Source organism: Piliocolobus tephrosceles, unplaced genomic scaffold, assembly GCF_002776525.5.
Source record: "Piliocolobus tephrosceles isolate RC106 unplaced genomic scaffold, ASM277652v3 unscaffolded_74, whole genome shotgun sequence".
NCBI lineage: Eukaryota > Metazoa > Chordata > Mammalia > Primates > Cercopithecidae > Piliocolobus > Piliocolobus tephrosceles.
In genome coordinates, this window is record NW_022334718.1 from 453,491 (window position 1) to 478,887 (window position 25,397).

At 44.9% G+C, this 25,397-nt stretch overlaps 1 protein-coding gene across 2 annotated transcripts in view; it reads right to left on the reverse strand.

The window, feature by feature from the left end:
- Positions 1–325: 325 nt before the first annotated feature.
- LOC113219498 (DNA-directed RNA polymerase III subunit RPC9) overlaps positions 326–25,397 on the reverse strand; it is a 39,444-nt gene continuing 14,372 nt past the window's right edge. For both annotated transcript variants that reach the window (XM_026446711.1, XM_026446712.1), the window contains 4 exons: positions 23,739–23,837; positions 20,851–20,945; positions 8,987–9,044; positions 326–2,720 (listed from right to left, as the gene is read on the reverse strand). In XM_026446711.1, the coding sequence (XP_026302496.1) occupies positions 2,571–2,720; positions 8,987–9,044; positions 20,851–20,945; positions 23,739–23,837 (402 nt within the window). In that variant the 3' untranslated portion in view covers positions 326–2,570. The remainder of the gene's footprint in view (positions 2,721–8,986; positions 9,045–20,850; positions 20,946–23,738; positions 23,838–25,397) is intronic.

The window sequence follows — 25,397 nt, forward strand, 5'->3', positions numbered from 1 at the left end:
ATGGGGTTTCACCATGTTGGCCACACTGGTCTTGAACTCCTGACCTCATGATCCACCCCTCTTGGCCTCTCAAAGTGCTGGGATTACAAGCGTGAGCCACTGAGCCTGGTCAATTTTTATTTCTGAAACATTTACTATTAATATGGTAGGAAAATTACACGGAATATATATGCATTTCTTATAAAGTTAAGTCTTCCAGAACCTGGTTTAACAAAAAACTGAGGCTAAATTCAGGTCTCAAATATAGAAACTTAAACTTTTCTTGAAATCCAATTAAAAATGTAGATCTAAATAAAGTCAAGTTTTTTAAGAAAAAAATCACACATTTTAGCTTCAGTCAGATTTCACTTTATTTGTATCCATGACAATATTAACTCTTCAGATTTATAAGATGACAAAACTTCATAATTACCTGGAAACAATTTATTATTAACTAGGTTAACCCTAAATCCATCAAGAAAAACCACCTAACATATTCAGTGTTAAAAAGAGACATTGCGACTACCCTGGCCAATATGGCAAAAACCTGTCTCTATTAAAAATACAGATACTAGCAGGGTATAGTGGCACACGCCTGTAGTCCCAGCTACTCAGGAGGCTGAGGCACCAGAATCGCTTGAATCTGGGAGACAGAGGTTGCAGTGAGCTGAGATCGTGCCACTGCACTCCTGGGTGATACAGCGAGACTGTCTCAAAAAAAAAAAAAAAAAGAGACAATAATGAGACAGATCGGCACATAGTACACATATGCCCTGAGAAATAAATCAACAGCTCCCAGTAAAATTCCCAATACCCTAGAGAGATTTAAAAGTACAATCTAGTACTTTCGTTTTTTTGAGATGGAGTCTCGCTCTGTTGACCAGGCTGGAGTGCAATGTGCGATCTTGGCTCACTGCAACCTCTGCCTCCCCAGTTCAAGCGATTCCCCTGCCTCAGCCTCCTGAGTAGCTGGGATCACAGGCATGCACCACCATACTTGGCTAATTTTTTATATCTTTAGTAGCCAAGGGGTTTCACCATGTTGGCCCGGCTGGTCTTGAACTCCTGACCTCATGATCCGCCCGCCTCCACCTCCCAAAGTGCTGGGAATTACAGGTGTGGGCCACCACACCTGGCCCTAATCTGGTACTTTCAATGTTGCCTATAAACAGATTTCAGCTGAATCTCAAATGGTAAGGTTAAGATGCACGGAACTGCAATCAATTGCCTGGGGAGTGGGACGGATGGATGGGCAGGAGAGGAGGGTTGGAAGAGAAGTAATCCAATCAGCATTGAAAATGAAAGAGTACCAATCTGGAAAATCGAACGTCTACGATCATTTTCTTCCCTAAAACAGGGAAGACAGTGAATGCGGAAAATCCAATTTTCAGCACTATTCGCAGGACCTAAGGCAACAATCACACGCCTGGGGCAACTACACTTTCCAAATCCTGAATTCCTGAATATTAAAAAGGTTTTCACATGGTAATAATCTTATTTATTTATTTTTTTTGAGATGAAGTTTCCCTCTTGTTACCCAGGCTGGAGCGCAATAGTGCAATCTCAGCTCACTGCAACCTCCGCCTCCCGGGTTCAAGTGATTCTCCTGCCTCTGCCTCCCGAATAGCTGCGATTACAGGCGTGCGCCATCACGCCCGGCTAATCTTGTATTGTTTTTGGTAGAGATGGGGTTTCTCCATGTTGGTCAGGCTGGTCTCAAACTCCTGACCTTAGGTGATCCTCCTGCCTTGGCCTCCCAAAGTGCTGGGATTACAAGCGTAAGCCACCCTGCCAGGCTAATTGTGTCCTTTTTAAAGGAGCAAACAATTTGACTGTTGTGCAAATGAGGCTCACCTGGTCTCAATATGAAGCACCTGCCCCGGGCTGCTGTCTCAGGGCAGGAAAGCGGGGTGGTCAGGAAGGCAGCCAACATTGTTTCTACTGCCACTGTCACTAAGCCTGGAGTGCCTGTTTTCAACTGCAGTGATCTAGTCCCTGACATTCAGCCTAAATAGTGAGCTGGTAAACAAAGCCCCTGCCAGCAGAGAAAAGGGGCTCTAGAGCTGTTGAAGGATTGGCCAGGCTGGTCCTTATCTCTGTTGTTCTCGAGGAAATTCCTCTAAGGTGAGCCAAGGTCAGTGACTCATTTTAACTTAGAGTAACTCTGGGGCTCTAACCAGATTCCCAACAGTGCTCTGAGCCCCTGTTTAGTAAGTTCCCAGGGAAGCAGCTGAACCTAATTAGGACATGGCCCACCAAAGAAGACACAAGCATTTTCCCTGCTGTGTATAGAGACCTCCCCACAACTGGGGCAAAGGCCGTGGAGGAAATCTTTCAAGCACAGAGGGGTCCACGGTCACTCTCCCCACCTTCAGCTCTCTGCCCTGACAACCTCGGCCTGTCTTCACCATGTTTCTTCTCCCCAAGGCACAAATATTTCTTTTTAGCTTATTTTTGTGATGAACCCAACTAACCACGAAGCCAGGCCTGCTGGGATAGAGGGTATAATCAAATAAACAATCCTCTCAACATCCAGGAAACGGCTGCTGGGCCTTCTGACTTCATGAAACGCCAGGGCCAGCTGTGCTCTTCTACACTGGGTCCTCTTCGTCCATTGCCACGTCGCTGTTGGTATTCTTCTTCTGCTCAGCCTCTGGCCCTGCAGGCAGAATGCTGGTGACAGTGTGGAGAAGAGCTTCAATCTGCTCCTCCGTGAGCCGCTCTTCACTCTCTTCCACCATCTGCGGAAGGAAAGAAAATCCTCCAGGGTTACAAATGAAACTCACAGCCCTGGGCAGCCCTGCCCACTGTGCTCACAGTCTCAGCCCGGCCTCCTGGCACACAGATCTCATGGCCTGGGTCCTCGTGAGTCCTCTCCATCTTCCAGATGGAAGGGTGGAGCCAACTCACATCCTGGACTAAGCCAATGCGAGTGATCAAAATGAGTCAGTAAAAACCGGGTTGTAGGATAGCATTTTTCTTTAAAGAAAAGGAAAACCCCCAGCCTGGGCAGCATAGAGGAACCCCATCTCTTTAAAAAAAAAAAAAAAATCAGCCAGGCATGGTGGTGTGCGCCAGTAGTCCCAGCTACTCGGGGGTCTGAAGTGGGAGGATCACTTGAGCCCAGGTTGAGCCAAGCACTCCAACCTGGGTGACACAGCAAGATCAACTCTCAAAAAAAAAAAAAAAAAAAAAAAACAGGAAAACGCTAACAGTTATACAACCACCGACACGCACAGAGAGAAGTCAACAGGTTGCATATGCATCTCTGAGAAGTTATACGGCACTTTATGACTTTATGTACTTTTATATTTCACAAGCACATCTGTAATTTTTTTTTTTTTGGGGGGGGATGGAGTCTTGCTCTGCGCCAGGCTGGAGAGCAGTTGCGTGATCTTGGCTCACTGCAACCTCTGCCTCTCGGGTTCCAGCAATTCTCCAGCCTCAGTCTCCCGAGTAGCTGGGACTACAGGAGTGAGCCACCACGCCCAGTTAACTGTTTGTATTTTTAGTAGAGACAGGGTTTCACCATGTTGGCCAGGATGGTCTCGATATCTTGAGCTCGTGATCCACCGCCTTGGCCTCCCAAAATGCTGGGATTACAGTGTGAGCCACCGCGCCCAGCACACAGCTGTAATTTAATGAACATCAACACAGTTGATGATGCCCACTATGTGCCAAATGGTTTGGAGCCTTCTTCTAATCCTCACTCCCACTAGCAACAGCCCTGCGGGGAGGCCTCCCGTGTGCCTGGAGCTGCATCTTGCACTTCCCGTCCAGCATTTCCTTTCATCCTCTCAGCAATGCTGCCAAGAGGTAGAACTAGAATCCCCAGCCAGGCCTGCCCAGTCTAAAACCCACAGTCCCCCACACTCCACACCACACTGCCCATCAAAGGTCCACGCAAAACCTGGTTTCTGATGTGGTCCCAGAAATCTGAATCTAGAGATGATACCCACAGCCTGAGCCCCTAATTCTAAACAGAATTAGGTCGTCAGCTGCCTTTTTAAAAGCAGAATGCAGGCAGTCAAGTTACTTAACCCTGTTTGCTTGGTGGCATCAATCATCGATCACAAACACCTTTCTCCGCTCAAGGTGGCCAGGTCCTATTCCACAGCATTCCCCACAGCACACTCTGAAATTCGGCAAATGGAACCACAGGGAGTTCCAGAAAGAAATCCTGGCAGACTGAAGTAAAACAAGACAACAGGACAGGCCTGCAATCCTGGAGAGGATCCCAGTCTGACCACCTCACTTTACAGACGACAGCACAGTTCAGGAAGTCATGTGACATGCCCAAGGTCACACCACGAACTCCTGGCAAAACCCTGGTCTCTCCACTCACTTCAGCCCAAAAGTGTTTCTGCAACTAGATGATAATTCTGGTGTCCCAGGATGGGCGGTGGGGGATCCCGAGCGAATCAATGGAGGCTACTCCCTATGACGCTGTGAAATAAAATGACCATTTTCTAAAGATTCCATGGCTCAGGAAAATGTAAATTCTCTTCGGAGAAAGAAACAATCTTCAACCCCCACCCCCCCTTTTTTTTTTGAGACAGAGTTTAACTCTTGTTGCCCAGGCTGGAGTGCAATGGGGTGATCTCGGCTCCCTAGTAGCTGGGATTACAGGCATGCACCACCACGCCCGGATAGTTTTGTATGTTTAGTAGAGACAGGGTTTCTCCATGTTGGTTAGTCTGGTCTTGAACTCCTGACCTCAGGTGATCCACTAGCCTTGGCCTCCCAAAGTGCTGGGATTATAGGAGTTAGACACCATGCCCGGCCAAAAACCCATGTTTAAAATTAGACATGCAAAATTACAGTCTATAAAAAGCAGTAATCTAACATGTACTGACCCCAAAGAATAAAGCAGAGAAAGGAGGAAAACAGCCAAGATTTGGTTATTTAATCCAGAGAAAAGATCTCTGTTTGAGGAAAGAATGTGCAGAAAAAATCTTTGCTAAATTCACTAACGGCCGAACCTTTTATCAACATCCAATCCTCAGGGTTATAGTCCGGACCTTTTGTTTTTCAACCTAAGGTTCCCAGTCACAGGAAGAAACCCTACACTGCATTAAACTAAATGAAATACAAACAAAAAGAAACTTTCAGAAATAAAACACTTACTAGCACCTCTTGGATCACTACCGTAAATGACAATGCCTACATTATCCCTCATCCCTGCCTTTTCTTTTCCCAAAGAGAGTGGGTCTTACTCTGTCACCCAGGCTGTAGCATACTGGTGCAATTGTCACTTACCGCAGCCTCAAACTCCTGGGCTCAAGCAATCCTCCTGCCTCAGCCTCCTGAGTAGCTGGGACTATAGCTATGTGGCACCATGTCCAGCTAATTATTTTTTATTATTTTTTGTAGAGATGGGGTTGCCCAGGCTGGTCTTGAACTCCTGGGCTCAAGCGATCCTCCCACATTAGCCTGCCAAAGTGCTGGGATTATAGGCATGAATCACTGTGCCTGACCCTTCACCTTTTCTTTCCAACATAGGAGAAACATTCCAAGAGTAAAGTTCAAAGCACCATCTCAAGGTTCTCAGATACCAACCATTTCAGGTAGTTCAGAACATAAGGACAAATAAATGTAAAAGTCCAAAGTATCGACAGCTGGGTTAACACAAATGATAAACTTTCATTATCTCAGTCTCAGGAGCATCAAACTGGGTTGCTGATCTCCAAAAATGGCAACTCGAAGTTGCCAAACCTAATGTCCTACTTTCCTCAAAATGAGTCAAAGATCTGAGAGCAACAATGTACACTATTAAATATTTGATCCAGGACAGTTTACTGAACCTGGCTTTCTAAATTTCAATTTTCTCTAATGTAAAATGAAAGTAACGCCTACAGCAAGGACAAAAGGAGAACATATGTAACAGTGTTTTACAAGCAATAACACTCTATATGAGTCAAGACTTCATAATCACAAAATTACTAACAGGCCTAAATGGTAGTGCTGTTCAGGACAGTGGCCTGTGAGGTCACAGGATTCACTGACCTCAGGCCGGAGGGCTCACAAATCATTCCAAATCAATACACAACTGGGCACGACAAGTCCTAAGCCGAGTGGCCACCTCATTTCCTCACTGAGCCTCTGAGTCAGCAGGCCTTCATCAGATGGCCACGGCAAATCATGGCTCAGGCGTAACTGAAGAGGTGAGGTTTCAGCCTCCAAAAGACACCTAGCTCCCAAGTGAATGGTAATAAATGTCGGACACTGGGACTATTTTCTGGACCCAGGGAGAAAAAATGGCTCTAGTGTTGATATAGGGAACTTCTCACTCAAGTCCTTTGAGCTTTCCACTGTAAGTGAAACCTTTATTTCTTTTTGTTTTCTTGAGATGGAGTCTCGCTCTTGTCACCCAGGCTGGAGTACAGTAGCGCAATCTCAGCTCACTACAACTGCCACCTCCCAGGTTCAAGTGATTCTCCTGCCTCAGCCTCCCGAGCAGCTGGGATTACAAGCTCATGCCACCACATCCAGTTAATTTTTGTGTATTTAGTAGAGATGGGGCCATGTTGGCCAAGCTGGTCACAAACTCCTGACCTCAGGTGATCCACCCACCTCGGCCACCCAAAGTACTGGGATTACAGGTGTGAGCCACTGTGCCTGGCCATTTGCTTTTTTTTTTTTTTTTAAGACAGGGTCTTGCTTGGTCACCCAGGCTGGAGTACAGTGGCACTATCATAGCTAATTGCCGCCTTGAAATTCTGGGCTCAAGCAATCCTCTCACCTTAGTCTCCTGAATAGCTGGGACCACAGGTGTGTGCCACCACACATGGCTAATTTTTTTTAAATTTTTCGTAGAGATGGGGCCTTACTATGTTGCCCAGGCTAGTTCTGAATTCCTGGTCTCAAGCAATCCTCCCACCTTGGCCTCCCAAAGTGCTGGGATTACAGGCATGAGCCACCATGTTCAGTCAAAGCTTTCATTTCTTATTCACTCTCTGGTGAGAAGAGATACTGCTACAAACCTTGGTAAACAATTTGCTACCTTTTGTAGCCAAATTCCAGAGTGGAAAGAATCTGGGTGTAAAATGGTTCAAATGCTGAGAAACAGCAGTTTCTACTAAGGCCTACATACTTTGTATAAAGGAGAAGGAAACCATCTTAGGAGATGCCACACACATCTTTCGTCTTATCAAGTACAAGTACCTAGCTTGGAGGAGCAAAGTAAAGCTTCTGAATCAGAAGGTCCCAATCAGCCACTCACCAGCCCTCTGGGCTAAAATGGAGAGGACACTTGCCCCCTTCCAAGACTGTGGGGAGGGCATTCAAAGTGACAGACAATCACAGGCGCCAGGACCAAGGTCTGGCACACCCCACACACTCTCTTTTTTTTGAGATGGAGTCTCACTCTGTCACCCAGGCTGGAGTGCAGTGGTGTGATCTCAGCTCACTGCAACCTTGGCTTCCCGGGTTCAAGTGATTCTGCCTCAGTCTCTCGAGTAGCTGGGATTACAGGTATGTGCCACCATGCCCAGCTAATTTTTGTACTTTTAGTAGAGATGGGGTTTCACCACTTGAGGCAGGCTGGTTTTGAACTCCTGACCTCAGGTGACCCGCCCACCTTGGCCGCCCAAAGTGCTGGCATTATAGGCATGAGCCACCGTGCCTGGCCCACCCCAGGCATTCTCATTAGCAGCGAATCTTCCCCCAAGTAATGATAGCACTTTCCACAGGCTGTGGCTGAGGTCACGCTACTCCTCATCTCTTCTCTCTGCCTGTCATTAAGCCATGAGTAACATATGTTGCTGATTAAAGCTGGAGGAGACATGACATGTGATCTTTAACCCAGAGGGACATGGATTCATTTCTTGCTGTTCTGTTTGTTTTTTCTCTCCTCTAAGCTCTAAGTTGAAACTCCAACACAGCGTAAAGCATGAAAATAATCAGGACACATGAGAAAGGGGTTTCTATTTAGCCTACAGGCGGGTTCCCAGAGAAAGGCACCCTTCATGGAAGGAACTGTTCTAATTTAATTTTGGGTACATTCTGAAGGACAAAAACAACCCTAAGAAGACAATGAATAGCTTCTTTTTTTTTTTAACTGGCAGTTAGATGGCCTGCTTGACACTTGTCACATACTGATGCTCTCTGCCCTGTAATAAGAAGGCAGTGGCCACAGCATGCCCAGTGGTGGCCCGGGTATCTCCCTGGATCATTTCCCAGGCCCAATACCCCATCGCAGGCCCTCTACTCTGGCTGCCTCCTCCTGTTCCAAAGCCTATGCTCTCAGTGCAAAGCAGACTCCACAAGTGATGAGGCTGCACTAAATAAATGGTTTCATGCAGGGAAACAGGATCACATTCATCGTTTTAGATGTGATCTCTGACGGTGATGTGGGAGATGGACTTGGGGAGCCAGGGAGAATGGGGAGAGGACAACCGCAAGAGCCGTGTAGAGAAATAATGCAGAAATCAACGTAGTACAGGAAGGAGAGAAGCAAGAACAGAAGACAGAAACAACAGAATTTGGGGACTCCGTGACTATGAGATGAAAGGAAGAGAATGGCTTGCAGGTTTCCAGCATGGGAGGCTAGGCCAGGAGATGAACAAAGAAGGGAGCCGGTGGGAGAGCGCACACATGCTCCCCTCACCCAGAAGGAGAGGAAGCAAGAGTGGGGTGAAGGGTGGGTGTGGGGGCAGAGAATGTTCACCAGAGACATGCTGAGTTTCATGTTTTTATGCAACATCTGGTTGGCAACAACCCCTACAGGGAAGCAATGGCCAGAATGGCCTGGACATCAGGGGAGACGGAGAGCCGCCAAGTCATCAGCCGAAATCCTAGGGGAGTAATAAAATCTCCTCCAGTGTTTTACGGTCCCTAAGTCCACACTAACTATGATCAAACTGGCAAGGCCTCCTTTTCCTTAAAAAATGGGGTGGTTGGGCAGCCTCTTCAAAAAAAAAAAACAACAGTTCCTAGCTTGTCCACCACAGCCTTTCTACATCTCAGACCCACAGCAGCCTCCCCAGCGCAGGCGCCCTTTGCTCACCAGCTGGATCTCCACGGCGGTCACAGGCCGGTGGTTCAGCAGCTGGAGCTTCTCAGCTCTGTGGAGGGAAAGTACAGCGTTGAGAACTCACATAGCCCTAAGTCCTGAGTCCTGACTGAGCTGCACAGAGAATACTTTGTCAGATAAAAAATGGGAGAACCACTGGACTGTGGCTCTCAGTTCCTTCAACTGTAAACCGAGAGAATGGGAACAGGAGCGTCTGTGTGAGTGACTCCCGGCCCAGGGTACGAATGGGTATCAGAGGCGTGATTGTAGGAAACAAAGCAGCAGTGCATGTGCCATTTTAAAAACAGGAGGGTCATTTTCTTTTTCCTTTTTTGAGATGGAGTTTCGCTCTTATTGCCTAGGCTGGTTTGCAGTGGCACGATCTTGGCTCACTGTAGCCTCCACCTCCAGGGTTCAGGCGATTCTTGTGCCTCAGCCTCCCAAGTAACTGGGATCACAGGTGCCCATAACCATGCCCAGTTAATTTTTTGTATGTTTTTAGTAGAGATGGGGTTTCATCATGTTGGCCAGGCTGGTCTCGAACTCCCGATCTCAAGTGATCCACTCACCTTGACCTCCCAAAGTGGTAGGATTACAGGCGTGAGCCACCGCGCCCAGCCCAGGATGGTAATTTCTATCTGGAAAATGTGAAGAAAATAATGCTTTCTTCATCCAAATTACAGAAAGTACCAACTAACAAAATCACCTTGGGCCAGGTGTGGTGGCTCATGCCTATAATCCCAGCACTTTGGGAGGCCAAGTGGGAGGATCCCTTGAGGCCAGGCATTCCCGATCAGCCTGGGCAACATTAAAAGACCTTACCAAAAAATTAAAATAAATTAGCTGGGCATGGTGGGTTGTCCTGCAGTCCCAGCTACGGAGGGCAGAGGACAAGGGGGTGAGGCAGGAGGATCGCTTTAGCCTGTACTCCAGCCTGGGTCCCTGAGCCACACCCTATCTCTAAAACTAAAAAATTAAAACACACAAAATCATCTTGTGTCGTCATCTCTTAGAAATGGGTGAATTCCTTTTTGAGATTAATATTTCCCAGATTTGACCTATTATCTTAGTAAACAGGGACTAAAAGAGGTGGGAGTTGGCCAGGCGCGGTGGCTCAAGCCTGTAATCCCAGCACTTTGGGAGGCCGAGACGAGTGGATCACGAGGTCAGGAGATGGACACCATCCTGGCTAACACGGTGAAACCCCGTCTCTACTAAAAAATACAAAAAACTAGCCAGGCGAGGTGGCGGGCGCCTGTAGTCCCAGCTACTCAGGAGGCTGAGGCAGGAGAATGGTGTGAACCTGGAAAGTGGAGCTTGCAGTGAGCTGAGATCCGGCCACTGCACTCCAGCCTGGGTGACAGAGCGAGACTCCGTCTCAAAAAAAAAAAAAAAAAAGAGGTGGGAGTTAATACATAGAAATACAAGGTACAATCCCTCTGCCCTGAAAGCACTTAACCCAGCTGGAGAAAGAAGACAAATACACACAAATTTTCACAACAAAAGATCTGAGTGACAGTTAGATATAGTGAACATCTGCCTCAAAGAAAGACACAGCTCATTGCTGAAAGGGGGGCTGAATCGTGTGGACGCTGAAAGACTACAGAACTTCGAGGAGATCAAACAACTGCAATGACCACCCCTGTGCAGATGACAACTTCTACATTTCTCTCTCAATTTGACTCTGGGGCTGCAGATCCATCTTTCCAATCAGCTCAGTAAGTATTTATTGCTTTAAAGGCCTTCTGGAGTGAAAACAGGAAGTAGCCACGACTCCTGCAGCCATGTGTTGGGGGAAGCAGAACAATTACCCACTCTCCCTGAGCCTCAGTTTCCTCATCTGTGAAAGAGGAACGATAACAGTACTTACTGTCTTATGAGAGGATGAAGAGGGATGAAAATCTTCCCAGAGGCCACCACTACCACTTATTGCTTGCTTTCCATGTGGAAGTACATTGAATCCTCAGATTTCACTGACACTGAGATAGTAATTAACTTGTCCACAGTTGCAAAGCTAGTAAATGGCGGAAAAGCTCCTGTTCTTGGCCATCTGCTTCTAGTGTACATGTGATAATGGATGGAAAGTGTCATAATGCCATCTGTCCCACAATAATTTCTCCATAAATGGCAGTCATTGTTAGGGCAGGTCTAGTCAAGTTCTACTGCTTATAATTCCCCCAAACATTTACTCTAGACTCAAGAAGGGAGACTCCACAGAGATGACGCTTGCACTAGACCCTGATGGCTTTTCAACTCAAAAGGGTATGGGAGGGACAGACAGCCAAGGCAGGAACAACACAAGGACATGCCCACAGGAAAGAAAGCTCCTGGAGTTTTAGGAAATAGCTAAAGAGGGGTGGGACATGGGGTGAAAGAGTCATTTGGGGTAAGATCAAAAAGGGCTCTATCAAGAGGCTGGGTGTGACTTGGTCAGTACAGGAGAATAACCAAGGAAGAGGGGCATGCTCTGGCTGGTGCTGGCAGCAATTCTGGAAGACCCACAAAAAATGGAGGCAGACAGTGAGGAATGCACTGTAACACCCCTTGGGTGAGTGACAGTGAGGTTATAAAGTTGGCCACCAGCAACAGGCATGCCAATAAGCACACGTGAAATGCTTCCCGTCACCCTTAGGTAAAGTCAACAGTACTTTACAACTGCCTAGATTGGGTGGGGTGGGGGAGGAGGAGTGAGGGAACAGAGAGAGTCAAGGTTAGGTTGTTTAGAAAAAAATACATTACTTAAAATGAAATATGAGTTTATAGTACCTTTATAACTCTGAAGAGGCTTCTGTCAAAACGTGTGTCTAGTTTGGTCTAGAACTAAAGGAAAAAAACCAGCACTAGCTTTATTTGCAAGGAGTTACATGAAACCATGGAGTGGATATTATGCTCCAGAGACCAACTGTGGAGCGAGTGAACCAGGACAGAACACCATAAAGCGTCTCCATTTCAGGGGCCAGAATCCAGACGCGGTGGCTCACATCTGTAATCCAACACTTTGGGAGGCTGAAGTAGGAGGATCACTTGAGGCTACGAGTTCAAAAACAACCTGGGCAACAAACTGAGACTCTGTCTTTACAAAAAAATAAAAATAAAACAATTAGTCAAGCATGGTGGTATACACCTGTAGTCCTAGCCACTCGGGAGGCTGAGGCAGGATTGCTTGAGCCCAGGAGTCTGAGGCTGCAGTGAGCTATGATCACACCACTGCACTCCAGCCTGGGCGACAGAGCGAGAAAAATAGGTAGACTGTGTCAATGTAGAAGTCACTGGATTTGCCAACCAAGACGTCATCGGTGGCCTGTGCAGTTCAGTGGAATGACAGCTGTGCTGATAACTGGACTCTCGGGACTGAGGAATGATTGTGGAGGAAACAGCCTCTTGATAACACAGAAGTAAAAAAGCAACTCCAGCCAAAGTAGGGAGGGTCTGGAAGGAAAGTAGAGAATGGCCACTGGCTGGGGAGACAAACATGTGGAGAGACTGAAATTCCAGGAGGGAAAAGTAAAGACCCTCAGAAACTGCTGCCCAAATCTCCAGCAAAGGGGCTCATGTTTCACCGAGACCACGGTGAGGGGAAAGCAGCAGCCAATCGGAAAGGAGATGAGTTCATTCCGGGTAGTTTTCTCAGTTCCCATCTGAGAGGTCTCCACGTGAAGAGGGAGAAGAGGGATTGCAAGGACTAAAAGCTGCAGGGGATCTGGTAATGAGACGACCAGAATTAAGATCAGCAACGACATTCACAACCGCTCCCTGAAAAACTCCAGCTCGAGGCTGAACCACCAAGCAAGTTCCCTGTTCTACATCCAAGGAGTTGAGCACTGCTGTGGTCACAGCAGGCCCCCACACACTGCACACTCCAGTCTGGGATACTGGGGGAGTTAAGGGGGTTGGGACACAAACATTTTCCGCTGGCTTCAGAACCAAGCCTCTTTCATTGTGTCTACTTTCTCCCCTTGCTTCTCAACTCCCCACACCCTAGCTCTTGCCCCAGTGATCACCAAAACTGTTCTTGCTTCAAGAGCCTGGTGTCCTCCACACATAGTGACTGCTCCTCGGTTCTACTCCATCCTGTTGATGACATGTGACATTGCTGATCATTCCCTCCTCAAAACTGCCTACCCTCAGGGCTTCCATGACACCTTTCTCAATTCTTTTGTGATCCTTCCAACTCTCCCTTCTTCATCTCCTGGATTTTCCCTTCTTCAGCAAGGCTCAGGCACTCTTATGGTGCTTTCATCCTCTGACCCTCCTACTGACGTCCTCACCCAGGCCTCAAAATCTCAGCTACCACTACAGGCTGTAACCAAGAAGTCCGTGCTTTCTGGAGACAGAGAGAGGAGAACGACCAGAGAGTAGCAGACCAGAGGAGGGGACGGGCAGTGGGGTGGGCGAGGTAGGGGGAAGTGCACATGGTTAACGACTATGAAAAAATAGAATGAATGAATAAGATCCAGTATTTGATAGCCCAACAGGGTGACTACAGTCAACAATAATTTAATTATACATTTAAAAATAACTACAAGAGTATAACTGGATGTGTTATGCTCACGAATATAACAAGAGCTGCAAGTTCCCAGAGGAGGAGCCAGGCCCGGCCGCAGTGAAGAAGCCTGCCGCTCCCTCTACTGGCTGTTGGACACCACCTGCCTGTGGTGTTTGCTCTTGGCAGAGTCATGGAAACAAGCAATTAATCAAAGGGTTGAGGTTAAAAGGTTTAGAAAATCTTTTAAAAAGATTTTTTAAAATCCTCGATTTTAGGATCACTAATGGAAAAAAGGGAATTAAAATTAATCCTTCTTGAATTCTACAGTCTGCTTTATATTTATATAGATCACGGCCAATCATGAATCGGCTTGCAAGACAATGCCAGTATATTTGTAGGTTTTTTGAACAGTATTTGTCCATACTTAGAGTAGAAAAGATGTTGGGCTTAGGAAGCAATACGTCAGCCCAGACAAAGAGCTGAAAAGAGGCCTTACAAATCAACTGTTAGCACTTCTGGTATAGGAGAAGATGAAGGAAGCCCACGAAAGCTTTTCTCTCTCCACAGATTACATTGAAAAATTTCCAGACAGCTGGGCGCAGCGACTCATGCCTGTAATCGCAGCACTTTGGGAGGCTGAGGTGGTGGATCACCTGAGGTCAGGAGTTGGAGACCAGCCTGGCCAACATGGAGAAACCTTGTCTCTACTAAAAATACAAAAATTAGCCGGGCACGGTGGCATGCACCTGTAATCCCAGCTACTCAGGAGGCCGAGACAGGAGAATCGCTTGAACCCGGGAGGTGGCAGTTGCAGTGAGCCGAGACTGTGCCACTGCACTGCATCCAGCCTGGGTGACAAGAGCGAGACTCCGTCTAAAAAAAAAAAGAATCCCCAGACAAAAAACACAAAAATACCTGAGGACTCTGAAAAGCAAACAAAAGCAGGTGGTCTGGGAGGGAAACAAAACTTGAGAACCATCTGGAGTGGAGGATGGATGTGAGTTTCTTGGGGCTTTTTCCCCTCTTTTGTCTCAGGGCCTCAATCCTGGTGAAGCTGTGGTGGCCCCACAGGTAGCTCCAACTCCAGGAGAAATCCAATCTTTCTGGCCAGGGGACTGAGAAAGGCTGGAGACCCAGGAGGAGCTCACAACTCAAGGGCAGCCCCCCAGGCGGGGACCAGCAGCAGGTGTAGCCTGGAAGCCCTCGCTGTCCACAGTGCCCAAGAATCCTTTTTCCTTTTCCCTTTTCTACTTCCCTGCTCTGCTCCAAGGACAGCTCTAGTAACAACCATACACAAGCGGGCAGGCAAACCTTTGATAGAAAATCGGAACTTGTGACTAGAGGACCCAAAGAGGGGTATCATGTGGGCTAGAGAGTAGGGAAGTTCCAGAGAGGAGAGCTAGAGAAGGGGACTCCTCCAAATTTGAATATCAATCAACACAAATTCTAGATTCACCTGAGCTATTTATGTGCAGAACTGCACCAAAACAGCAAGCATGGAACAGACCCAGAACAGCAAAGACCCGGAATGAGAAGGGAGTGAGTTACACCACCAGTCCAGTCCCATATGCAAAGACCCAGAGTGGCAGGGCAACAGTTTCAAAACCAAGTAACACTGAAATCCTTGCCCCAGAAGGCAAGACTGACTTGAAGTCTGAACCTAATTAGATAGACAGCCTCCTAAAACACAAACCAGAGTTTAACAGGACCCAGAGTCTAAACAATATAATACTCAAATGCCCAGGATACAATCTACAATTACCCAGATCAGGAAAATACGATTCATTCTCCAGGGAAAAGATAATCAACAGGTGCCAAGCCCATGATACCCCAGATGTTAAGATTATCAAGATTCTAATTATTATAACAACTGGGGGAAAAGGTAAACATTCCTGAAATGAATGGAATAATATAAGTTCTCAGAAAAGAGCAGAGTTATAACAAATAACCAAATGGAAACTTTAGAACTGAAAAATACCCGAAATGAAAAATTCACTGGTAGGCTTGATAACGGAAGATGCCAGAACAATCTGTGCGTATGCAAACAGATCAACAGAAATTATCTCATTAGACTTTGAGGCTGCAGTGAGCCTGATGGCGCCACCGCACTTCAGCTTGGGCAACAGAGTGAAACCCTGTCTCTATTAAAAAAAGAGACAGGAAAAAAAAGAGAAATTATTCCATTTGAACTACAATTTTTTTAAAAAAGGAACAGAGCCTCAAAGATCTGTACAGCAGTATCAGAGGTTTACCAGTTGTGTTTTTGGGAATTGAAGAAAAGGAGGAGAAAGAGATTGGGACAGAAAAAATATTTCAAAAATAGGTGAAAACTTCACAAATGTAGTAAGAAACATAAATCTACATAATCAAGAAGCTCAGCAAAGAAACTAGGGAAAAAAAGCTGAAACATATCATTATCAAATTATTGAAGACCAAAGACTTAAAGAATCTTTTTAAAATTTAATTTAATTTTTTATTTTATTTTATTTTATTTTTTTTGAGATGGAGTCTCGCTCTGTCACCCAGGCTGGATGGAGTGCAGTGGCGTGATCTCAGCTCACTGCAAGCTCTGCCTCCCGGGTTCACACCATTCTCCTGCTTCAGCCTCCCAAGTAGCTGGGACTACAGGCACCCAGCACCACGCCCGGCTGATTTTTTTTTTTTTTTGTATTTTTTTAGTAGAGACGGGGTTTCACCGTGTTACCCAGGATGGTCTCGATCTCCCGACCTTGTGATCAGCCTGCCTCGGCCTCCCAAAGTGCTGGGATTACAGGCATGAGACACCTCACCCGGCCTAAAAAATTTTTTTAGGCTAGTGAAGTGAAGCAGTGAGAGTACAGAGGGGATTAAAAAAAAATCTTAAAAGCAGCCAGAGGAAAATGACACATTAGCGTTAAGGTGATAGCAGATTAAAAAAAATTTTTTAATTAATTATTTTTCAAAATATAGAGATGGAGTCTCACAATGATGCCCAGGATGGTCTCAAACTCCTGGCCTCAAGTCATCTTCCTATCTGAGCCTCCCAAAGTGCTGAGATTACAGGCGTAATCCACTGCATCTAGCCTGATCACAGATTTCTAATCAAAAACTGTGACAGCCAGAAGTCACTGAAATGACATCTTTAAAGTTCTGAAGGAAAAGATCCAGGGAAATAATCCTTCAGGAATGAAAGAAAATAATGACATTCTCAGCTAAACTCTCTTACAAATAAGAGAGTTTGTAGCCAGCAGACCTGTTCTCAGAAAAGTGCCAAAGGAAGTTCTTCCTGGTGAAGTAAATGATAAAAAGGACACAGGGCACTTCAGGAATAGAGAGCAAAAGAAATGATGACATTTTGGGTAGACATAAAAGATATTTTTGTTCTCTCAAGTTCTTTAAACTATGTAAGAATATAGAAAGTAAATGTACCCTAGAACTTAAAGTATAATAATAATAATAAAGTAAAAAAAAAAGTAAATGTTAAAACACCACTAATAGTATGTAGATTATATGTTCCAATGTATGTAGTTTATATGTTATAAATATAACCATAACACAAAAAGAAGGTAAAGAGACCTATATACACTAATTGGTAAAACATTAACTCTGGACTATAAATGGTCAGGCATGCATATTATTAACCCTACTAGTAACCCAGTAGGGATCCCTACATTAACTACTAAAAAATAAACAAAAAGATAAGCCAAAAGGCTACAAATCTTTTTAGCTTTATAGATATAGAAAAAGCAAGTGACAACATTCAACATCCAATCTCAGCAATTTGAACTTCCTAAACCTGGTAAAAGACATCCATGGAAAACCTAAACTAGCATCATACTTAATGGTGAAGGCTGTACTGTATTCCCTTAATACCAGGGACAAGCTAAGGATGTCTGCTCTCACCACTCCTACTCAACATCGTCCTGGAGGCCCAAGCTGGGGCAATGAAATAAGAAAAAGAAGGAAAAGGCATACAGATGAGAAAGAAGTAAAACTCTGTTTGCAAACACCATGACTGTCTGCATAGAAAATCCTAAAGAATACACTAAAAAAGTTCCTGGAACTAATAAGTGGATTTTTCAAAGCTTGAGGGCATAAGATCAATACAAAGTCAGCTGTATTTCTATATCAGCAATCAACAACTGGAAATGAACACCATTTACAATAGCATGCAAAATTATGAAATAGGTATAAATCTAAGAAAATTTGTGCAGAACCTGTATGTTACACTGTTTTCATGGACTAGAAGGTTCAGTATTGGTGGGTTGTTTTTTTAAACCTTTGACTGATCTTAAATTATTATTATGAGTTTTTTTTGTTTTTTTGCTTTTTTTGAGACAGAGTCTCACTGTGTCACCAGGCTGGAGTGCAGTGGTGCGATCTCAGCTCACTGCAACCTCCATCTCTCGGGTTCAAGTGATTCTCCTGCCTCAGACGCCCGAGTAGCTGGGACTACAGGCGCTCCTGCCACCACTCCTGGCTAAGTTTTTGTATTTTTAGTAGAGACAGGGTTTACCATGTTGGCCAGGATGGTCTCGATATCTTAACCTTGTGATCTACCTGCCCTGGCCTCCCAAAGTGCTGGGATTACAGGTGTGAGACACTGCGCCTGGCTGATCTTAAATTACTAATATTGTCAAAATGTCAATTCTCCCCCAAAACTGACCTATAGATGTAACACAATCCCAATCAGAATCTCAGCAGGATTTGTTCCAGATATCAACAAGTCAATTAAAAAATGTATACATAGGCCAGGCACGATAGTTTACGCCTGAAATGCTAGCACTTTGGGTGGCTGAAGCAGGAGAATCACCTGAGGTCAGGAGTGTAAGACCAGCCTGGCCAATACAGTGAAACCCCATCTCTACTAAAAATACAAAATTGGGCCCGGGGGCGGTGGCTCACGTCTGTAATCCCAGCACTTTGGGAGGCCAAGGCGGGCGGATCACAAGGTCAGGAGATCGAGACCATCCTGGCTAACATGGTGAAACTCCGTCTCTACTAAAAATAGAAAAAATTAGCCAGGCTTGGTGGTGGGCACCTGTGGTCCCAGCTACTCGGGAGGCTGAGGCAGGAGAATGGCGTGAACCCAGGAGGCAGAGCTTGCAGTGAGCCAAGATCGCGCCACAGCACTCCAGCCTGGGCAACAGCAAGACTCCATCTCAAAAAAAAAAAAAAAAAATTAAAAAAAAAATAAAAACACAAAATTGGCCAGGCACGGTGGCTCATGCCTGTAATCCCAGCACTTTGAGAGGTCGAGGTGGACGGATCATCTGAGGTTGGGAGTTTGAGAAAAGTCTGACCAACATGGAGAAACCATGTCTCCACTAAAAATACAAAATTAGCCAAGCGTGGTGGTGGCATGCCTGTAATCCCAGCTACTGTGGAGGCTGAGGCAGGAGGAATCACTTAAACCTGAAGGTGGAGGTTGCGGTGAGCTGAGATCACGCCATTGCACTCCAGCATGAACTCACAAGAGCGAAACTCCATCTCAAAAAAACAGACAAAAGAAAACAAAAAAAACTGGGCTTTCTTCTCATGTAAACCTTTGGTCTATGACGTTTTCGATTTTAATAGATTGAACTCATTCCAGACCAAGAAAAAGAACTGGACACTACAAGAACTCACAGAATACGATCAAGCCACTTTTGCCTCAAGCAAACACAAACATCAAAGGACTTCATTGATCAACTTTATAAAAAATACTTTAACTTGTAAACCCTACTTTTCATTCAATTTGGTCTGAATTCTGGGAGTGGGGGTGATGCAATAGGTCATACAAACTGGGACTCCAAGAAAAGATTATTTATTATTATTTTTTTTGAGACGGAATTTTGCTCTTGTTGCCCAAGCTGGAGTGCAATGGCGTGATCTTGGCTCACCACCAGCTCACTGGCTCACCGCAACCTCCGCCTCCCAGCTTCAAGAAATTCTCCTGCCTCAGCCTTCCTAGTAGCTTGGATTACAGGCATGTGCCACCATGCCCAGCTAATTTTGTATTTTTAGTAGAGACGGGGTTTCTCCATGCTGGTCAGGCTGGTCTCGAACTCCCGACCTCAGGTGATCTGCCCGCCTCGGCCTCCCAAAGTGCTGGGATTACAGGCATGAGCCACCGCACCCGGCCAAGAAAAGATTTTTACACCCCATTAAGATTTGTTCCTCATGGCACTTGTACACATATGTAACAAACCTGCACGCTGTGCACATGTACCCTAGAACTTAAAGTTAATAAAAATAAATAAATAAATAAATAAATAAGGAAGGTCTTCTCTTGCATTTACTCAGTCAAACCAGAGTTAGTACTTGATTAATATAATATTTCAATTCTGTCTTGTTTTTTCCCCATTTCTACCACATTATCACATTTCCTTCCTTTCAAAACAATTTAACTTATTTTACTAACATTTTGAGATCAGCTCATGACATTTAATATTCTCAGTAATTAGAGAAGAATTAATTTCGTTAGCCTAGAATACACTCACTTGTGTTTCTAAATTAGTAAGCTCATTTTCATCCAGATAATGGAAGGCTAGAGGGGTCCTGCTTTAAAAGTAGAACTATTGGTTCTACCAATTTTGGCTTGGAGGCACTGTGTAGGTAAGAACCAAGTGGCCCTGATCCTCAGCTCTTGGAGTGAAGCGCTCTATAAAGTTCATCTGAATTGAATCGTTAGGGTACAGGCAGTGTTAATAATATAGAAATGTTTGGCCCTGTTCACAGTAATGATTAATAAATAAGGTTGCATCATTTACGGCTTCTGGAGTCCAAAAAGGACATCTACACATATTGTTTCCATGAAGACACCACCCTCCACCCTTGCCCCAGCCTTGTGAGTTTAGCAGATGATCCTTATCTCAGTGGTGAGGATAATGAAACTCAGAGAGGTCAAATACCTTTTCCAAGGTCATGGTGCTAGTAAGGGGCAGAAACTGGACTAGAGCCCAGGTTCCCCGATTCCAATCTTGTCATGCTGTGGTCAGAGGCTAGCAGTTGGGAGTTAGCAGATATAAATAAACTGTATTTTGGCCCATTTGATTGAGATCTCTACCCATGACCTAAATTTGCCTTCTTTTCCATGAGGCATTTCCATTTCCCCTCACCCGTCTTTTTTGAGAATGTAAATTATTCTCTGCTAATTTTGCCGAATAAGCAGGCACACTAATACAGTATCACTAGGAGAAATGAACTTTCTTCATTGATTAAAAAAAAAAAAAAAAGATTTGTTCCTTACTCTAGTCCCTATGTCTAACTTTCAGTTGTTTCATCTACAATACTATAATCCTCCTTTAAATCCAAACCCAGCTGAGTATCAATACACCGTAGCTTCGAATGGCTTTCCTCAGCCATCATTTCACCATGTGTCACTCTCTTCCTACTTAAGAGATTTACTTACTTGGTCAACTTGTGGCTTTTCATTGCTGTGAGAAATTCTCTGACAATCTCAGGACTCTGGTGCCTGCACGGTGTTTTTGATATGTATTTTAACGTCTGGAAAAAAAGAAAAAAGCCAAGCATAAGACAACCCTGAACGAGAAAAAAACGAAGGAAATGGCTGTAATTAAAATTCTAAAATTTTGTTTTTAAAAATCCTGTAGAGGCTGGGAACGGTGGCTCACACCTGTAATCCCAGCACTTTGGGAGGCTGAGGTGGCCAAATCACCTGAAGTCAGAAGTTCGAGACCAGCCTGGCCACCATGGTGAAACCCCATCTCTACCAAAAATACAAAAAATTAGCTGGGTGTGGTGGTGCATGCCTGTAATCCCAGCTACTAGGGAGGTGAGGCAGGAGAAACACTTGAACTCGGAAGGCAGAGGTTGCAGTGAGCCCAGATGGCACCATAGCACTCCAGCCTGGGCGACAGAGTCTGAGACTCTGTCTCAAAAAAAAAAAGAAAGAAAAGAAAAGAAAATCCTATATAAAACAAAGAGGCATTCAGGAGAACCAATCTTCATGTAATTGGAATTCCTGAAAGAGAAAATCAGTAGCTAGAACAGGAAGAATAATTAATGAAATTTTAGAAGAAAATTTTTCTGATTTCAAAAACAAAAACTCAATCTGACAATTGTGCTATCATATTTTGAACAATTTGTTTAAAGAGGGGGAACCCAAATAATAAAATAAATTGCCATGAGTCTACATGGATATATATGAGTGAATAAAATAATGGGTAGGAAGATACAACTTTTACTTTTTTTTTTTTTTGAGACAGAGTCTCAGAGTCTCGCTCTGTTGCCCAGGCTGGAGTACAGTGGTGTGATCTCCGCTCACTGCAAGCTCCGCCTTCCGGGTTCACGTCATTCTCCTGCCTCAGCCTCCCCAGTAGCTGGGACTACAGGCACCTGCCACCACGCCTGGCTAATTTTTTTGTATTTTTAGTAGAGACGGGGTTTCACCCTGTTAACCAGGATGGTCTCAATCTCCTGACCTCATGATCTGCCCGCCTAGGCCTCCCAAAGTGCTGGGATTACAGGTGTGAGCCACCGTGCCCAGCCAGAAGAGACAACTTTTTCTTATGGAAGAATTCTAACTCATATGAGCTGGGTACAGTGGTGCACACCTGTAATCCCAGCACTATGGGAGGCCAAGGTGGGAAGATCACTTGAGCCCAGGAGTTTGAGATCAGCCTGAACAACACAGTAAAATCTTGCCTCTTAAAATAAAAAAATAAAAAAAATTGTATCTAATAAGCATAGAAAGAATGAGAAAATTTATAAATCACTCTCAGGCAATTGTACCATAGTCATAACTACTGCAAGAAAGATCCACCAATGAATGCTAACATTGATGGTTAAAAGCTTAAGGAAGGGTAGGCTGTTTTCCTAGCCTCAAAGCATCTCCCACAAAATATTTTTTAATTACTGTGGTGGTTTTAACATACATCCACAAATTCTTTGACATCCCTCCCTTCAAGAGGTGGAGCTTAATCTCCCCCTTCCCCTTGAATATGGGCTGAACTTGGTGAATTCTTTCTAACATAATATGGAAATAAAGAAACAGTAGCTTTACAGTGGAGAAACCGGGCAGATACCATCTCAACCAAATGACCAAAGTTAACAACATTAGCCATAAGAAACATCGACATCATGTACCCCGAGAAATCATGACACAAGAAGGGGAGATCACCTCTGTGGTACTCTTCCTCAAAAGCCATAGGTTCTGTGTAATCATAAGAAAACATCAGGCCGGGCGCGGTGGCTCAAGCCTGTAATCCCAGCACTTTGGGAGGCCAAGACGGGCGGATCATGAGGTCAGGAGATCGAGACCATTCTGGTTAACACGGTGAAACCCCGTCTCTACTGAAAAATACAAAAAACTAGCCGGGCGAGGTGGCAGGCGCCTGTAGTCCCAGCTACTCAGGAGGCTGAGGCAGGAGAATGGCATAAACCCGGGAGGCGGAGCTTGCAGTGAGCTGAGATCCGGCCATTGCACTCCAGGCCGGGTGACAGAGCAAGACTCCATCTCAAAAAAAAAAAAAAGAAAGAAAACATCAGACAATCACGAATCAAGGGACATTCTACAAAATACTTGACAAGCCCTTTAGAAGTGTCAAGGTCATGGAAGACAAAGGAAGAGTAAGGATACAGATCGAATGACATTATGGAGACATGTTAACTAAATACAAAATGGTATCCTGAATTGAATCCTGGAACCCAGAAGACAGCAATGGGAAAACAAGGTATTAAATAAAATTTTAGCTTAGTTTAGCAGTATGTACCACTGTTAATTTCTTGGTTTTGATCACTGTACCATGGTTATGTAAGATGTTAACAACAGAGAAAACTATGGGAAGGGTACATGAAAACTCCCAGCACTGTCTCTACTCTACAACCTTTATGTAAGAGAAAAATGGCTGGGTGCAGTGGCTCATGCCTGTAATCCCAGCATTTTGGGAGCCCGAGGTGGGCGGATCACCTGAGGTCAGGAGTTCGATACCAGCCTGACCAACATGGAGAAACCCCCGTCTCTACTAAAAATACAAAATTAGCTGGGCAAGGTGCTGCATGCCTGTAATCCCAGCTACTCGGGAGGCTGAGGCAGGAGAATGGTGTGAACCTGGGAGGTGGAGCTTACAGTGAGCGGAGATCGCGCCACTGCACTCCAGCCTGGGCAACACAGCGAGACTCCGTTTCAAAAAACAAACAAACAAACAAAATCAGGTTAGAATAAAACTATTCAGATCATATAAAAAGCGATCTTGATTTCGGCAGCCAGTCACTGGGAGAATAAACCTCCCTCCCTCAATGGTACTTTAGGTAGGTCTGCCAGAAGCCCAGGCTTACTTCATAGGTGATAGTGTTCAAGTTCTGTTGTCCAGAGCTGTGTTTATTCTTTCCACTTTCTTTACGCTGCTCCTTCAGATCAGTTAATAACTGAAACACCTAGGAGGAGATACAAAAAAGATGTTTATGAATAAATTTGAGAAATATTATCTATCCAAGGTCAGTGGTTTGGAAAGATAAACAGGAAAGTGTAGTACCTTCCTTTCACCTGCCTATCACCCAGCTTCCAACTCTTGTATTTGAGCAAATGAGTCCTAGAGACATGACATTTTAAAAAAATGCTCTTATATAAGCCAAATAATCCAAATTCATTAATTTATTTAAAATATTTAAAATATTTCCTATCAATATATATACATCACTAATCTCCTCTGATCTCAAAAATATACTATTTGAAAGCAGATTTTCTTAAAACAAATATTTTGTTAAAAAAGAATTATGTGGCGGCCGGGCGCGGTGGCTCAAGCCTGTAATCCCAGCACTTTGGGAGGCCGAGACGGGCGGATCACGAGGTCAGGAAATCGAGACCATCCTGGCTAACACAGTGAAACCCCGTCTCTACTAAAAAATACAAAAAAATTAGCCGGGCATGGTGGCGGGCGCCTGTAGTCCCAGCTACTTCGGAGGCTGAGGCAGGAGAATGGCGTAAACCCGGGAGGCGGAGCTTGCAGTGAGCTGAGATCCGGCCACTGCACTCCAGCCTGGGCGACAGAGCAAGACTCCGTCTCAAAAAAAAAAAAAAAAAAAAAAGAATTATGTGGCCAGGCACGGTGGCTCATGCCTGTAATCCCAGCACTTTGGGAGGCCAAGACGGGCAGTTCACGAGGTCAGGAGATCAAGACCATGCTGGCTAACACGGTGAAACCCTGTCTCTACTAAAAATACAAAAAATTAGCCGGATGTGGTGGCATGTGCTTGTAATCCTAGCTACTCGGGAGGCTGAGGCAGGAGAGGCAGGAGAATCACTTGAACCCGGGAGGCAGAGGTTGCAGTGAGCCTGGATGGTGCCACTGCACTCCAGCCTGGGTGACAGAGCGAGACTCCATCTGGGGAAAAAAAAAAAAAAAAAAAGAATTCTGCTTCTCTAGTATAAAAATCTAATATAACGATTTCTTTCTGGAAAATAAAAATTTTGAGGCAAGTGATAAGACAGAGTTTACCCCCCTAAAAAAAGAAAGGAAAAAATGCTATGGATCTTTAGAAGCAAACTTTCCCCACAAGGATAAAACATACATGCATTAGTGCTGGGGGCAGGGGGGAATCTCAATCTCATTCCTGTTTTAGAGATTCTACCAGAGAAGTGAAGAAAATGCAGGCTCACACACTATTACTAGATACAATGGAACCCCTCTCGTCTGCTGTTCCTTTCAGAAATAGTGACATGAGATCAATGAATGCAATGTTTCCCCAACGGATAAAACACTCAAACACCTAGCAAAGTCCAAACTGGACAAGGAGGCTCCTAAAAGCCAAAGGCTTGGCCAATGACCATTCGACCATTTCCTTCCTGTTCTAAGCTGCAACCATTTACGATTGAGCCTTTAGGGAGGAAAGAATACGGTCAACTGTGTTTATATTCTACTACCTTCTAACTTGTGGGGCGGGGTAGGGGGCACAAGGGGGAGGTTTCTTTCTTTCTTTTTGCTGTCTTCAACTCTG